The sequence below is a fragment of the Antennarius striatus genome, chromosome 1 (genome assembly GCF_040054535.1).
Source record: "Antennarius striatus isolate MH-2024 chromosome 1, ASM4005453v1, whole genome shotgun sequence".
Taxonomy (NCBI): domain Eukaryota; kingdom Metazoa; phylum Chordata; class Actinopteri; order Lophiiformes; family Antennariidae; genus Antennarius; species Antennarius striatus.
The window spans coordinates 17,361,750-17,378,449 of record NC_090776.1 but is presented as its reverse complement, the minus strand read 5'-3'; the positions used below and the strand labels follow the sequence as shown (position 1 = coordinate 17,378,449).

The following is a 16,700-nucleotide window of genomic DNA, read 5'->3' as shown; positions in this document are numbered from 1 at the left end:
GATGTGTCATTTGTTTAGTATTCTCTTAAGATTAGCAGCCAATAATCATATATTTATAACTTTTCTTCTCATAACGCGTTGTAACATGCTGGAGCTTATCTGTCCACATAAAATATCAGAAGCGCTGATTACAGTACAGTATTTAAACGGACTAACGCCCCCCGGTGGTCACATCAGAGATAAAATCTCAAATAAAAACGCAAATCCAGTTGAATTCTTTCTCATTTTTATTGAAAGGAACGGTGTCCTCCACTTATCTAAAAAGAAATCCATCACTGGAACATCACAAGGCCAAAACTGAACTGTGTGGGGAAAAAACCCAAAACTGGTGAATTAAAAATTTTGTACAGTATAATTTTTCAGTCTTTAAAAAAAAAAAAGTCAACAAAAAGTCACGAGAACACACAGATGAACATACGGTATGTCTGGCTGTGTGAGGGTGAATACATTTGTCTTCTGCACAGAGCTCAATAGATGTCAGATGCAATGTGGACATGTAGATTAAACTCCAGATGTCACCATTTGGGAATACATTCTTGAGGGGTTCAGTGTTAGCTTATCGAATCCTCTTCTGTTGGCGTGCACGGTATATATCATGTATGGGCGGAGCCATGGCTCCTTTGTCGTCGTCCTCATCTGAGTCGGCGTTAGGCCTCTTTAGTGATTTGGTAACAGCGTGGTTCTCCATAGATCCGTTGCCTTCACCTCCTGTGTCTGGCTGTCTACCAGTGATCAGTTCTACAGCAGCGTCAACAGCTTTAGAAATAGAACATACAGGATTCAAATGTGAACAGGGGGTAGAGTGCCATTATAACAAAATATAACGCAACATGCTGATCTAAAAGTGCTCATTTGTTCACCGGATGACAGCCTATCCACCTGACATTTACACTATCGGAGTCACGTCGTAAAATAAAAATGGTCTACATTCATCTAATTTGCTGGTGAAAGCAACTTACTATCAGGAAGTGTGCATCTCCTGAACATTTCCATGAGTTCATCCACTTGAACAAAGGGACCCTGCAGTGAGAAATAACCACAGACTTTTTCAATAACCTATTTTTCTTTTGCAGTTACAATATTATCCTGAGAGGATTAAGCTGCAGATACTCACAGTGAAGCATGTAGGTGGAGGGAGCAGCTTCATCAGGACAACAGCAGCTGGGGGGACTGGGAAAACTCCACCAGGGACTGGGTGTAAACCTGGAGCTGTGGGAGGGAACACAGACGGAAAGCATTAAAAATGGATGCAGAAGAGACAGCAATGTGTGATAGAAGAGTTTCAGCTAAAATGAAAGGAAAGGTGTACAAAACTGTGGTGAGACCAGCGATGTTGTTTGGTCTAGAGACAGTGTCACTGAGGAAAAGACAGGAGGCAGAGCTGGAGGTAGTAGAGATGAAGATGCTGAGGTTCTCTCTGGGAGTGACCAGGAAGGATAGGATCAGGAATGAGTACATCAGAGGGACAGCACATGTTAGAGGTTTTGGAGATAAAGTCAGAGAGGCCAGACTGAGATGGTTTGGACATGTCCAGAGGAGAGATAGTGAATATATTGGTAGAAGGATGCTGAGTTTTGAACTGCCAGGCAGGAGGCCTAGAGGAAGACCAAAGAGGAGGTTTATGGATGTAGTGAGAGACGACATGAAGGTAGTTGGTGTGGGAGAAGAGGATGCAGAAGACAGGGTTAGATGGAGGCAACTGATTCGCTGTGGCGACCCCTGAAGGGAAAAGCCGAAAGGAAAAGAAGAAGAACCAGCAATGTATCTGTAAAAAAAGGGGTTGATGAGATTTGTGCAGCATGACACTTTAAAATGCAGATTCTGAAGACGTAGCTAACATACGGGCAAGGTGACGTGGCTGGAAGGGGATCATCTGATTGGTGTCAGGTTTGGGGTATTCGGGTTTACGGTCGGCTTCGTCTTTTAGTGTGGGAGCAGATGGCACCACCACCGTCTCTGGGAGCAGCGCCACCAGTTTGGCACGAGAAACATCCTAAGAAAACAACGCAGGATTTCAGTAAAATCTGACGCATATGACACCTTCACCAGAAAGAGACCGTGGACGGCAAAACACACACCTTATATCCGAGTGCTTTGAGTTCGCTGCCGGAGCAGGGATACAGGTCCATGAACTTGTATCTATCGACGAGCAAGGCGGTTTCTTTGCCCTCATACTCGTCCTTGAACGCGGAGAATCTCCTGCGCTCCACCTTCAGGATACTGGCCAGGTCTCCGATGTTACTCTCAAAAGCCAGGAATCTAGCCCAGACCTCGCTGCAGTATCAATGAGGAAAGAAAATGAACAAATATGTCCTTAGACATTGATCCACTACTTTAATACTGACTATGCAGCAACATTAATCAATACTTGACATTACCCTGACTTTTCTGGTGAGAGACTTCCTGAGGTGAGGACACGTTCAAACAGAACCCTGGTGTTGTTATCCTCTGGAGAGACACGACAGGAGAGGACAAAACACACTTACAATTTTATCTTCCATTAGGATGACAATAATAGGTAGAAACTTCAATTTAACTGACAGACTTATTCATTCATGACCTACCATTAAGGTGCGAGAGATAATCAATGTATGCCAGGATGTACTCTGGAATGTCCCCATACTTCTTCAAACCAAGCTCAAAAATCTTAAAGGCCACCGATTTATCCTGTGTGGAAGAATTGTCAGCAGGTTATATGTGATAATTACAGCCTCTCAGGTTGATGTTTTTTGTATTCGAAAAAAGATTTTGTGTTCTCACCTTGCTGCAGTAGTACTCCATTAGTGCTGCCGTCACGTAGACATGGTGACGGGTACGTAGATCTTCTCTGGCCTTTTTGAAGATGGTGCGACCGGATTTGATCCCCTCTGCTCTCCTGGCGAACTTCATGTACTGAATGTAGACCAGGGTGGGGTCGATGTCTTCGATGGCCAGCAGTTTATTATAGATGCTGTGGACCTTCTCGTACTTCATGCGACTCTGTGAGGGGAGCAGAAATGTTCTTGGTAAGAAACCATCTTGATTATAAATTGTGTTCACTGAGCGAATGGAAGTTCACCTCTTCATAATCAGCGAATGAAAAATATAGAAGCATGTTCTTTTTCAGGAGAGTTCCGATGGCACGTTCGTAGATGTTCGCTGCCTCGTCACTAAACAGCTTAGAATTATTCATGTCCTGAGTGAACAGAAAAGAAAACAAAGAATAAATATCTCACAGCTGAGGCTGTGAGATATTTTGACTATTTCACAGGAAATTCTGGTGTATCTCATACCCCTTTCTCTGCCAGCAGTTTGCTGGACTGTTCCAGGTACTGTGCCGCCTCATACCATATGTCAGGATGGTGGCCCAGCACCAGCAGGCACTGCTCATAGGCAAACATCACTGCAAGACAGAGCACAGCTGCAAATGACTACAGTCCAGTGAACACTAAATCTATGGGCCTCAACGCGTGAAGGGTTTCTTGTGCATCTCTCATATCTACTCAGAGGAAATTTGACTAGGAATTCATAAAATTTATTTGATGACTTCCTTTTGAAATGAAATTGGAAAGCAGCAAATACAGAGGGTTGGGTCAGTGAGGCCATCCGACGTTAAACTTTTGCCAAATCAAGCATGCAAATCAAATTTATGACTTCCATACTGGACCGGTAGAGAACTGGGTTAACAAAGACCACCATCAGTGCTGTTTAACCCCAGGGTGCCGGTGGAAATTTGATTACTATTGGACGAAGAAGGAGAAGAGGAAAGTGTGTTTGTAGGAAGAGAGAGAAGAGGAGCGCCAAGAGTATAGGACTGAGAGTAGGGACGCTGAATGTTGGAACAATGACAGGAAAAGGTAGAGAGTTGGTTGACATGATGCAGAGGAGGAAGGTAGACATACTGTGTGTCAAGGAGAACAGGTGGAAAGGTAGCAAGGTTAGAAGTTTAGGAGCAGGGTTCAAGTTTTTCTATTATGGTGTAGATGGGAAGAGAAATGGAGTATGAGTTATCTTGAAGGAGGAGTTTGTTAGGAATTTCCTGGAGGTAAAAAGAGTGTCAGATAGAGTGATGAGTCTGAAGCTAGAAATAAAAGATGTGATGTTCAGTGTTGATAGTGGGTATGCTCCACAGGTAGGATGTGAGCTGGAGGAGAAGGAGAAATTCTGGTTGGACTTTGATGAGGTGATGCAGAGCATACCTAGAAGTGAGAGAGTTGTCCTTGGTGCAGACTTCAATGGACATGTTGGTGCAGGAAACAGAGGTGATGAGAAGGTGATGGGCAGGTTTGGTATCCAGGAGAGGTAGAGAAGTGTGTACAGAGAAAGAGGTTAGCTAAGAAGAAGTGGGACACTGAGAGGACTGAGGAGAGTAGACAGGAGTACAGGGAGATGCAGCGTAAGGTGAAGGTAGAGGTAGCAAGGGCCAAACAAGGGGCTTATATGACATGTATACTAGGTTGGACAGTAAGGAGGGAGAGACTGATCTATACCGGTTGGCAAGACAGAGAGACAGAGATGGGAAGGACGTGCAACAGGTTAGGGTGATTAAGGATAGGGATGGAGGTCTATTGACAGGTGACAGTAGTGTGATGGGAAGAGTTGATGAACGTGGAAAATGAGAGAGAAAAGTCTAGAAGAGGTGGCTGTTGTGGACCAGGAAGTAGCAAAGATTAGTCAGGATGAAGTGAGGAGGGCATTGAAGAGGATGAAGAGTGGAAAGGCAGTCGGTCCTGATGATATACCTGTAGAGGTTTGGAAGTGTCTAGGAGAGGTGGCAGTAGAGTTTCTGACTGGGTTGTTCAACAGGATCTTAGATAGTGAGAAGATGCCTGAGGAATGGAGGAGAAGTGTGCTGGTGCCCATTTTTAAGAACAAGGGAGATGTGCAGAATTGTGGCAACTACGGAGGAATAAAGCTGATGAGCCACACAATGAAGTTATGGAACTGAGTAGTTTAAGCTAGACTCAGGGCGGAAGTGAGCATTTGTGAGCAGCAGTATGGTTTCATGCCAAAAAAGAGTACTACAGATGCAGTATTTGCTTTAAGGATGTTGATAGAGAAGTACAGAGAAGACCAGAGGGAGCTGCATTGTGGTTTTTGTAGATTTGGAGGGGTGTCCAGAGAGGAACTATGGTATTGTATGAGGAAGTCTGGAGTGGCAGAGAAGTATGTTAGAGCGGTGCAGGACATGTGTGAGGACTGTAAGACAGTGGTGGTATTTTTCCCAATATTATATCGCAGGAAAAGGTAGCATCAATTTTTTTTATTGTAAGTATTTAAAGCTTGCGTCCTACGGACGCACTTTGTCTGATAATTGTGCATCCATGTCAAAAAATGTGCGTCAAAGACGCAAGGATGCACGCAAACAAGATCGCTGGACTAGTGCACATGGAGAAGGCCGGTGTGAGTAAGACCCTAGATAAAAACGAGTGCATAAGTAGATCAAAGCACTAGCTTTGATCTATGGTCTTACTCACACTGGCCTTCTCCCTCGTCTCACTATCTTATCCAGTTCCTGAGTGTACAAAAGTTGAAATCTGACCGTGACCTACTTTTCTCAAGGTCAAAGTCATCTCACTTTCATCCCCTTTGTCGGCCGAATAATGTGCTTTTTGTTTCATCTTTTATCTGCAAGGGCTATGAAGATATTTGGTGGACTAGCAAACGAACAAACAAACGGACAAACACAGGAACACTGACAATCACAATACAACGCTGCTTTGAAGCGGGATGGATGTAAAAAATATTCACATACCTACAGGAAAAAAAATATTTGCAGAGACAAAAAATTGACTGAATGAAATTCTCAAAGAATTAGAAAAAAATTTTTTTAGCAAGTGCGCCAATACAGAGATTTGGAAATGCCACTTTAATTGATTGTCTTCACAATTTAACATAAAATCAATTTGTAAGTGCAATTAAAGTGTTTAAACCACCAGTAGAGAAAAGTGAGGAAAAGTGAAAAGTTTCAGTGCCCTCTAGTGGCATCTTTACATATGCCTCAAAGCAAACGTTGACAAATTCTGAATGGATATTTCCTGAGCACTGACACTCACCTCTCTTTGTGATGAGTGTCTGGTCTTCTGTGCGCAGCGGGTTGCTTTTTTCCCACTGGATGTACTTCTTCCACATTTCCACTTGCTGGGCTTCTTGAGGGGAGTTCTGTGGCGGAACTGAGGGGGCATTCCTGTCCAGTCCCTTCATCACGGTCTCATATTCCTGGATCACAAAAACCACACAACAAATAGGATTACATTACAAATGAGGACAAGGATGATGAATTTTAAGATATCGCAAAGGACCAATAACAGGTCTGCAGAATTTTTTGCCCTCATCTCACCTTCGCCACTCTTCTAGCGTTCATGTAGTCTCTACTTCGATCTTCAATCATCTTTTTGGCCAAGTGCACATTGATTCCCTGTTTGTGAAATCAGAGGAGTCAGTCTCAACTCCAGACAATGCAAATATGCGTAGGGAGAAATAGAAGAGCTGGGAAGATCACTCACTTCCTCATATTTGCTATAATCTCTCCAGAGCTGCTCAATGTTGATCATGGGGTTCACACAGCCCCTCTGGTACACCCTCCGAACAGCAGTGATCCGCTGGTTCTCTGCGTATGAGCCCACAGCCTCCCTGATGGAACATGAAATAAAAATGTCACCACATGAGTCTTCTAACACAACTTATAAACTATTTTATATTAATGATGAAAAAAATCACTCACACTCCTTTGAGGAAGTTGATGTAATCCACCCAAATCTAGTATGGGAGGAAAGGACTGTTAGCTAGCAACAGATGACAGAAACTCTGTGTGTGTGTGTGTGTGTGTGTGTGTGTAAACATATATGTTTGATGTAATGTTTTGAAGGAACTACAACAAAATTACAAGCACCATATTTTTCTACGGTAACATAACTGTATTGCATTATTTTCTAAAATTAGTAATTAGGGTTATGGCTCAAAAATGACAGCGGGAGTTCTCCTCCTCATGGACTGGAACACCTTGTGAGATGGTGACCATCCCAAAAGGGCTTTGATGGGGTTGGGCTCATCCCTGACTTTTCTCATAACTCCCACTACTCTTTTCTTTTGCTCTCTGAGTCCGGCAACGATATCCCATTAGATCAGAACCTTTGTAAGACTGTCAAGCTCAAAATCCACCTCGCGTCTGGTGGTGTGCTTTCTCTTTTTAATTGTTTTGTGACGTATGGACTGATTATGATTGCCAGTGGTGTTTGCTGCTGTGGTGAAGGATTGGATACTGATCCTGTCCAACTCATTCCAGGTGGAAAATTTGATTTTAATTCTGGGTTGCTACCCTGGTTACTTAACAGTCAAGTGTGACCAAACTCAAAGACAATGCTCATAGAGCCTCCCTATCGCTACTTATTTTAATAATAGCCTTCTCAAATTAGACTAGGTCTGCAGTATCCTTTTAAACCCCCTGACTGTAGTTCAGCTACATACCTGATAAGACATTATTTCCATGCCTATTTTATCCAGGGCAAAGTCATATGCTTGGGCCATCTTCTCTCTGCAGGTGCAAAGATAAACACAGGAAGTTAATTGTGCATATCACAGGATGGAGGCCATCAATGTAACTAAAATGTATTATGCAGCAGGTTCCCTTACTTGTAGCTGGGCAGCTTCCCTTTGGTCTCTCGGACATATGAGAGGTAACATTTCCACAAGTCGATGTGCAAGACTTTCATTAAGCATCTCTGAAACAACTACAAAGGTAGAATACAGGAGATAAAACAGATGGAACAGACATGTTTTTTTTTTATTGATTTAACCCCTGCTTAAACCGGCATGCTAATAACTAGGGGTGTATTTCATGCAAGATTTACAATACATCCACGAAAAGCCAGAAGTTTTTCCTTTTTCCTTCCGGACCTCAGTAGATTTAAGACTTCCTCACTCAGAATGTTCTGCATCAATGAACAGGCTTCAGATTTGGCTTATATTTCACCAAGCCACTCTAAAAATGATGGCGCCTGAAGCTCGTGTGACAGATGCCTCAATCTGTGGCGCTGACACTCAAGGAAAAATTGAACAGGATGTACTCTCAGTGGAAAACCAGTGCAAACCAAATCAACTCCAAACAAACGCAAATATTGGTTATATAAAAAAAATATTTTGCTAACAAGAATAATAACCATGTGATGTTAACTACAGTATTATTAAAAAAAAGGAACATAAATATAACATAATAGGAAAATAAACTGTGTCCATGCCTGTTTTAGGTGTACAGTATTTGCAATATAACTGTGATTTTAATATTCACTCTAGTGCTGTGTTTTATGCGGAAACCATATAAAGTCAACATGTACAATTACACCCTTCCCAGGTATAATAAAGGCCCACTGGTTGGCTTTCATGTGTATGGTGGACACTTACCTTCTCTACTTTGTCATAGTTTTTAGCCTTGACCTGTAAATAAGAGTGTAAATGCAATATTAATTCACACATCCCCTCTGCTTTCTACGTCTGGTACGAATCATGCACTCATGCAAGTGTGACCACTCTCTCAGTGAGAACACACACACACACGCACCAACACACACCTAAGATCAACAAAGTGAAATTCAAACAAGAATGACAAACTACTTTTAGAAGGGGGGGTTTATTTTTTGTTGGTTTTACTGCATAGCCCAGAAAAGCACCAGTGACCACATGCTACAGAAAGAAAAAAAAAAATCAGACAAAAGTGCAGATTTTACAGGTTTTCTTTGACGAATACATGTCATGTTTTTTTATGTTCATGAGTTGGATGTGGTATTAAAACCTCATGTCTATGTGCATGAATCTGATTACATCACTGTGCACTAGCTAAACTTGCTGACATAACTATTTTAAAAGCATGGAGAAGGTAAACTGCTGCAGGTTGGCTCAAAACGGAAATATTCTCAAGTGGAAATTACATGAGGTTTTTAACAGCGTTGTGACAACAGGTTTAGCTTAAAAACAGCTTGTGCAACGAGGTTTTAGGCAGTCTGACAATAGTCTGATCCCTGTTACAGGTTGGTTGAGTGATCTGTTGGGGACAATTTTGATTTTTCGTGTACGTGATGACATCTTGCAGCCTGACGGTTGCGAGATGTTTGCTGAATTTGTAACATCTACTTCTAAATTTCCTTCCTCTCTTCTTTTGGATCCTGTACCATCTTCTTGATGCATATTACTCATTCAATATTGACACTTACATAAGGGGAAATGAGACATTTAACAATTACGTTTGATAATTTGGGTCAGTTTTGCAAATACACAATTTCGAAGTGGTGCACACAACTCATGCAAAACGCAGAACCTCTTTTGCGATTGCAAATTTAGAGATCAGAACTCACGACCAAGTCATTTTCCTGTCATGTCATCTTTGATGATTAACCACATTTTTGGAACTTCTGAATATTCAGCTCAATTAGGAATGACATGCAATCCACTTTTTTTAATAATCCACCACACATTCTGACTTTGAAATGTTCACAAGAAGGTGACCTCACAGTAAGGCTTTTCACTCTGCACCATAAGGTCCCGTTCTGAGCCAGCCTGAACCAGTTTATGAGCTCGCAGTGTCACATTCTGACATCATCGACACAAATTTCGCATAGAATTCTTCAACAACTTCTTGTGACGCTTACATGGTTACTGCCTTTTCCTGAGCCGGACTGTGCAGAGGTTAGACGAAACATTCTTCATACACTCTAAACCAGAGAACACATCACCATGACAACCTTCACCTCAGACTGAAGATACACAGCTGATTCTGATGGGCTAATTAGTTTATTTTTAGACACCCCCCCCCACACACAATCTGCTCCTTTATTTATATTTTCAAACTCCACATAGCTGAAGTTGATGATCTAGTTTAATGTATACTATTCGTCCACCTGCTATTTTTAACCGCCTCCCAGTTTTTCAATAGTTACACATTACGGCTTTTACTTACACAGAAGTACAAATTAAACTAATTTCACAAATTACAGTCAGTTTGTTATTTGGAATCAATGATCCTAAAAATATTCCCCATCTTTCATACAACAGTGGTGTCATTCAAATCTTAAAGCCAGCACTGCATTTTAACCTCAACCCCTCCAATTCCAACATTCACACCTGCAGACTAGATTGGTTAACAATATTATAGTGCAGAATATACCCCCCCCCCCAAAAAAAAACCCCAACTTACATTTAATATGCATTCAAGGAACTACAACTACACATCTAGTCAAAACAACAGTAAAAGCAATAAGCTTTTCTGCTACTCTTATTTTAAAAAAGCCAGTAGAGCTCATGTTATAAAGAGATGTGTTTTTTGAATTATAAACTATGTTGACATTGCCTTCGAAGTATTACCTTATTTCCAATATATACTATATTATGAAGATTTGATTCTGTTCAGCTTATTCAAATAACAGACACTGAGTATTGCTAAATGGAATATTTTTCAGGGTTAAGAGAATTAAGCAAATGATGCTAATCCTAGATGCATTTTCATGAGCTCTCATGAATGAAAATCAGTTGCATAACACACTGCAATAATTGTATAATACACTGAAGAGATTCCAGACACACTTTCTGGAGGGGAATATTATTATTCCTCTACTGACTGCCACAACATTGAGTCTCTTGTTATATGGGAAATCTCATTAAAAAAAAATAACTCATTGCCTCCATGGATCTACTCAATTTCATGAGGATCAGTTAAATGAAAATTTAAGTTTATATGTATATATATATATATACTTTAATAATCCCGGAGGAAATTGCACATATCCACTGCTCAGCCAAACACCAGGAAAAAAACAAATAGGACATACCACAAGACATACACTACACTAACACACACACACACATATATATAACACCTATATAACATATAGGTATATAACACACATATAACACCTTATTGAAGTAGAGGACCTGAGGGATTAGTGAAACTATTTACTTTCCATTAAGAATTTGAGTAACATCACAATGCCAATTGCTATAATTTCTCTTCCTATCTCTGTATTAACATAATTGGTTCAACCGTATCAAAATGATTACATTGTTTAAAATACAGACTGCCTTCCTATGTAGCGATTGACTGTGGTGCTGTGCTCTATTTCTACACTGAACCAAAAAATAAACACTGAAGGCTAACTTGAGCTCTGCAGGTTTTAGTTCTATCATTTTTTATCTGGAACATATTATCTATAATCCAAAATTTTATCAAAGGCTGCCAGACAACAATCAAGACCTCTTGTTACACATAGTAACAGGCATGTCTTTAGTGCTGCATGTTTGTAGAACCAAGAAATAATGCACAATGAACTCCAGTATCGTGTGTCTTACACTAAGGGGAACAATATCTCTCAGTCCACCGGGCACTGCACTGAATAGTACTTATAAATTACTTGAAAGATGGAAGAGGGCTTTAAAAAAGACAAACAATGAGAACCTGATTTGCCTCATGGACTTCTCAAAATTAAGTCAATGTAAAACTAAAATCTTAAGAAAATCATGAGGTCAAGCTCCTTTTTTTAAAAAATGAGAATGGTTTTTGATGGAAAAATTTTACAAAATACAATTTTTTTGTAAAAAAGAAAAAATGGGGGAGGGGGGTCAAAATCTTATTCACATACTTACCACATAAGGTGTCTTTATGTTACCAATTCCATATTACTAACACAGACCATGGATTACGCTTTAAACTAAGAAGTTTGTGCTTCACTGTCTATTTGATAAAAACTTTATGCCGATAATACTTGCAGAAATTCAGTGTCTGCCTTTAGTCCAACAAATCTACCAACCCGCATGTCAAGCCTGGCACTTCAGAAAATACTAATCTCTACAGAAAAGTAACTCACTAGTTATCTGTTGTCCTGACTTGTTTTTCCGACTAGAGTGTGAAAATATCCAAAAAATTGTCCAAAAACTTTGTAACTCTGCACTATACAGCTTTGGTCTATTCTCAGTCTGAGCTCCACATTTGTATAATTTCCAAAGTGCATTCTGAATAATTCTATTTTGTGGAAACCTAAAAACGCACAATAACCTTTGCATCTATTCTCAAGCAAAACATAATGCATCATGAGAAAACTTAACTTTTAGATATTTGTTTTTTTGGCTAAAACTCCTAACACTAACCTAAGAAGTCTGCAAACTTGATGCCAATGTCTGCTCTAGATGCACTCATCAGTGAAAATGTCCCACGTCTACAAAGATAATTAACCTAAAACAGTCAAATTCTTAAAATAATTTGTTCTGTAAAATAATTTCAGCCAGGAGATAAACACACACACACACACACACACACACACACACAAATTTATGAATATGTTTAAAATAGCTTCAATATATAATTTTTTGTCTTCTCTCTGATTGTTGTCATATTCCTAAGACACAAATTAGAGATGGCTGTTCTATTGGTCATGGTTGTCAGGTTTTTCTTAAACTGGCTAATGCAGCTGAATTACTACAGGTGATATGAATCTAAGATGTAAAGTGAATGAGGAGGCAAGGGTAGTTTTACTAAGGGAAGTAACCCCACAACAAATCACAACAACCTACAAATACAGCAGCTTTCGATTCAAAGTAGTGAGGCGATATTTTACCAGTAATACAAACTACATTAAAGTCTGGTAATGCTGTGCAACTAAGTGTTTTACACCTCGAGCAGAACTCATCTGCACATGTGGAACAAAAAAGGTCACTGCATTAAGTTAGTAGTTATTAAAAAAAAATGCGTGCAAAAGAAAATTATTCACCCTATCAGCAGCTGACTACATAATGGCAAATCCTGTTGATGGCATCAAGGTACATGGGTCACTGGTCATATATTCTGGAGAAGTGGGAAGAAATGTCTCATGGAAAGAATGGGCCACACAATTAAAATATTTCTTTATAGAATTAACCAAAAGAAATGACACAGGAGGCAATAAATTGACACGACAAGTGAATAAAAGGCTAATGCACTCCGATACCATTAAAATAGTTTTAATACTGTTGCAGATCAAACATGCAACAAATGCACTTTACCCCATTTAAAGACGCAGAGAATATATATAATTTTTAAATCCTTAGAACAGAATTATATTTTTCAGAAAAAGAAACGTTAGAGCTACTTTTTCTTTTGTTTTGTTTAAAGGCACAATTTTTAATGAGCCCACTTAGAGCCTGACAAAAATGGCAAAAAAATAATTAAAATCTGTGTTAAATTCAGGTTTGTCATCAGATTGGACTATTTTAGCAAAGTAGTTGCTTTCTACAGTTGACATGCTATTGATCCTAGGATTTTTAAAGATTCAAAGTAGCCAGGCCTAGTGATTCAAGACAAAAATTGTGACTTTAAATATCATTGAAGTAAGAGACACTTTGTGTGAAAATCACATTGTTGATCATGTTAGAAGAATTCCCAGCCATGCATACTAAAGGAAATAAAATGATATTAACCTCAGCTTCAATGAATAGTTTCCAAAATCTGCCAGAACTTGGGAACTGTGTGACAAGTCGCTCATATGTCTTCCTTGCTTTATCTATAGGTTGGTTCTAAAGAAGGAGAAAGCATTTATATTCCACACCATTTCACATATGAAGCAGTCACGTGGAGGAAAAGTAATTTATAGTCTGACAATCTGTAAGTCCTAGAGCACCCCCCCACCCCACCCATTTTACTTAACCCCAGGAATACAACTCTGTGTCACTAAACCTGTGCTTCTCGAATCAGAATGCTCCATGCGTCAAGGTCATATGGGTTTTCTTCCAACTTCTTCTCTGCCTTCTTCACCTTCTCTGGAACGTACTCTGCAGCAGTCTGCAAGTTAACACGGATGGGACAGGACAAATGGGTCACGCAGCAGAACCGACGTGGTATATATATATTGGGTACTGATAATAATGGTGGCCAATATAACATTCAAATACAAATATGATAGGGATTAATGATGGGTTACATTATTGTTCGAGTTGGATCAAATTGCAGACAGATATCCATGTTTGTCTGGCTTATGCTGCTTGCACCACTGGCAAGGATTCCGCACCGTAAGAACTAAAATCGGAAACAGTAACTAAGTGTTCGACTATAAATCTGGATTAATATCATCTTAATTTGCTGGTAACGCTGAAACTTTTAATACATTCCGCAACTAGCAACAACAAAACAACAGTAGAAAACATGGCGATTAGCGGGCCAAGCATTTACAACACCACCAACTCTGATGTAAGTGCTGTAAAAATAATTAAATAAAAGTAATGAATGATGTTATATGGCACCTCACTTCTTATTGTTTTCCCTGTAGCATGATTTAATAGTAAATATTCTGTAAGCGTAACACAAATGCTAAAAAATGCTAAAGTTATAGTTGCAGTAAGCTAGCTCTTCTGTCGATCTCTGTGTAGCTACCTGGTCGGCTGTTCCGTCGGTGTTCATGGCTGGAAGAGTAACCTGGATTAGCAAAGTAATATCAGTTTGGTTAAAGCTCAAATGTTATTGTAGTGAATAAAAAAAAAAAAAAAAGACTAAGTGTTCCGCATATCTTCAAACAGCTCGATCACATAGCCCTCGCGCTGCACGAGATGATCGATGCCTCAAAATGGCGTGAAACTTGGCTTCCGCTCGAAGCGAAACAGCAACAAAAGCACTTCCGGGAGACGTCTTTCAAAATAAAACATCAAAGTACACATAAAAATGAAAACAATGAATAATAAAAAAAATATATACATGTATAGTGAGTACTAAAAATGCCGCCTGTATCTTCTCACTATTTATTGTAGTCAGAAATGAATGGATGTCAAAAAATATATTGAGGCATATACACCTTTATTCTTGAAATAGACTGGCAATGCCTTTTGTCCCGAAACAGATACAGTAATGCGTTATTTTAACGTTGACGTTACTTTAACGATACTTATGTATTTTAGCATAATTTTTATGTCTAATTTAATTATGGTCATAAAGAAGAAGATCTAATTATGGTCATACCCTCTTGAAACAATTCATAAAGATGCAAATATCGAAAGCAAAAGAAATATATTGTGCAAGTTTAAATGTATTTACAACAAGAACGCGTCGTACCGTAACTGTCAACTGTTTATGCATTACTTTCTTTCTTAAAATCCGCAAAAGCATCGACGGTTTGACTTTAGAGTTTGATGTTAGAGAGAGCATTCTTTTATCTGCCTATGCTGATGATGTTGGGTTTTCTTATCAAAAACCAAAGGGATGTGGATGTTTTGGTGGGTTTGACAAACTCATTCAATGTTTTAACTGCTGCAAAAGTAAACTGGAACCAAAGTGAAGCCCTTGCTGTTGGTGAGTGGCATGGCAACCTCCCGGTTCTTCCTCAAAACTTGTGTTGGAAGACTGATGGTCTCAAGTATCTCGGTGTGTACCTGGGAAATGAGACAACAACCAGGAAGAACTGGGAACTGAAGGAAACTTGAGAAATGGAAATGGTTGCTCCCCAGAATGTCGTACAGAGGTCGAGTTTTAGTGATAAACAACCTGGTGATTACAGTTCATCCAGCGGTTTCTGACCGGACCAGTGGATCTGACGTGGAGAGAGGTGGCCAGCTGCATTTTCAAATGTGTGAGTAACTTGGACCTGGATGCTGCACTGTTTTTAATGGACTCCAAGTTTCTAAAGTTAAACGGTTTGCCTCCGTTTTATCATGGTTTCTTTAAGTCATGGGCCCTATTTAAAAGCAGCCCAGGAAAAAGCTCTGACTCTGTTCTGGTTACTGAAGGAACCACTAGTGCATGGGGCCAGGCTGGACGTCTGCAGTGGAGCCACACCTGGGCTGTCTGCAGCGCTTTGCAGAACCGGGACCAGGACTCTCCAGTAGCTGGTGGACAACGTTGGCGGATGCCCAGGCTGTGAGCTCCCTGCTGAACATCCAGTCCACCAGGGTGGCTCAGAGGGTGCTACAACTGTGGAGGCAAAGACTTTCCGGGAGGGAGAGAAGCCTCCTCCTGGACTATACAGGGACTGTACCAGACAGCAAAGATCCTTTCCCAGAGGTCCACATCAGTCCCCTGTTTGGAGAACTGGAGGGTCCTCTCCTCGGAGATGAACGACAAATCAGCCTGCACATGGCCAACAAACAAATACTGTACAGACAATGTGTAAAAGTAATCAACAAGAAAAACCTGTGTAACAGAGCACCCACTACCTGGGCCAATAGGATGAGGGGAAATGGACCTGACCCACAGTAGAGACTTCTGTACAAACCTCCCCTCAAGAAAGAAACAGCCGACCTCCAGTGGAGGATTTTACATGGTGCCATCGGTTCCAATGCTTTTATCTCTGTTTTCACCCCTGCGGTGTCCAGCCAGTGTCCCTTCTGTCCCCTTCGTGAAACAGTCTTTCATGCTTTCAGTGAGTGTGGAAGACTTGCAGTGCTCTTCACTCTTCTAACGAATGTTTTTAATTTGTTCAGTGAAAATTTTAGTATCAGGAAATTCATCTACGGTGCTGGGTACAATAGATCGAATCAGAGAAAGTGGCAGCTTTTAAATTTTATCTCCGGAGAGGCAAAACTCGCAATTTATGTGACCAGGAAGAGGAGAATTGAAAACAATACTGTTCAAGAAGCAGCTACTGTTTTTTGCTGTAACATCAGATGTCGATTAAAACTAGAATTTGGTTTCTATAAAATGACAAAAGACCTGAATAACTTTAGGAACATCTGGTGTTACAAAAATGCCCTATGCACTTTAGTTGATGACCACCTCACTTTTG

The 16,700-nt window shown here is 40.2% G+C and overlaps 1 protein-coding gene across 3 annotated transcripts; it reads right to left on the bottom strand.

The window, feature by feature from the left end:
• Positions 1-231: 231 nt before the first annotated feature.
• Positions 232-14,558, bottom strand: cstf3 (cleavage stimulation factor, 3' pre-RNA, subunit 3). Of its 3 annotated transcripts, none has more exons than XM_068319486.1 (20): positions 14,363-14,558; positions 13,670-13,774; positions 13,414-13,509; positions 8,380-8,412; positions 7,612-7,709; positions 7,447-7,513; positions 6,704-6,738; positions 6,486-6,612; positions 6,320-6,397; positions 6,036-6,198; positions 3,273-3,382; positions 3,059-3,175; positions 2,761-2,979; positions 2,565-2,667; positions 2,379-2,448; positions 2,079-2,274; positions 1,843-1,993; positions 1,115-1,209; positions 960-1,020; positions 232-756 (listed from the first exon to the last, which is right to left on the bottom strand). In XM_068319486.1, the coding sequence occupies exons 1-20, from the start codon at positions 14,387-14,389 to the stop codon at positions 557-559; spliced, it is 2,151 nt and encodes a 716-aa protein (XP_068175587.1). In that variant the 5' UTR covers positions 14,390-14,558; the 3' UTR covers positions 232-556. The 3 variants fall into 3 exon arrangements, with proteins under 3 accessions (XP_068175587.1, XP_068175605.1, XP_068175596.1); XM_068319504.1 differs by adding an exon at positions 13,914-14,008 and having other exon boundaries at positions 233-756; positions 13,414-13,774; XM_068319495.1 differs by lacking the exons at positions 232-756; positions 960-1,020; positions 1,115-1,209 and adding an exon at positions 1,218-1,765.
• Between the last annotated feature and the right edge of the window lie 2,142 nt (positions 14,559-16,700).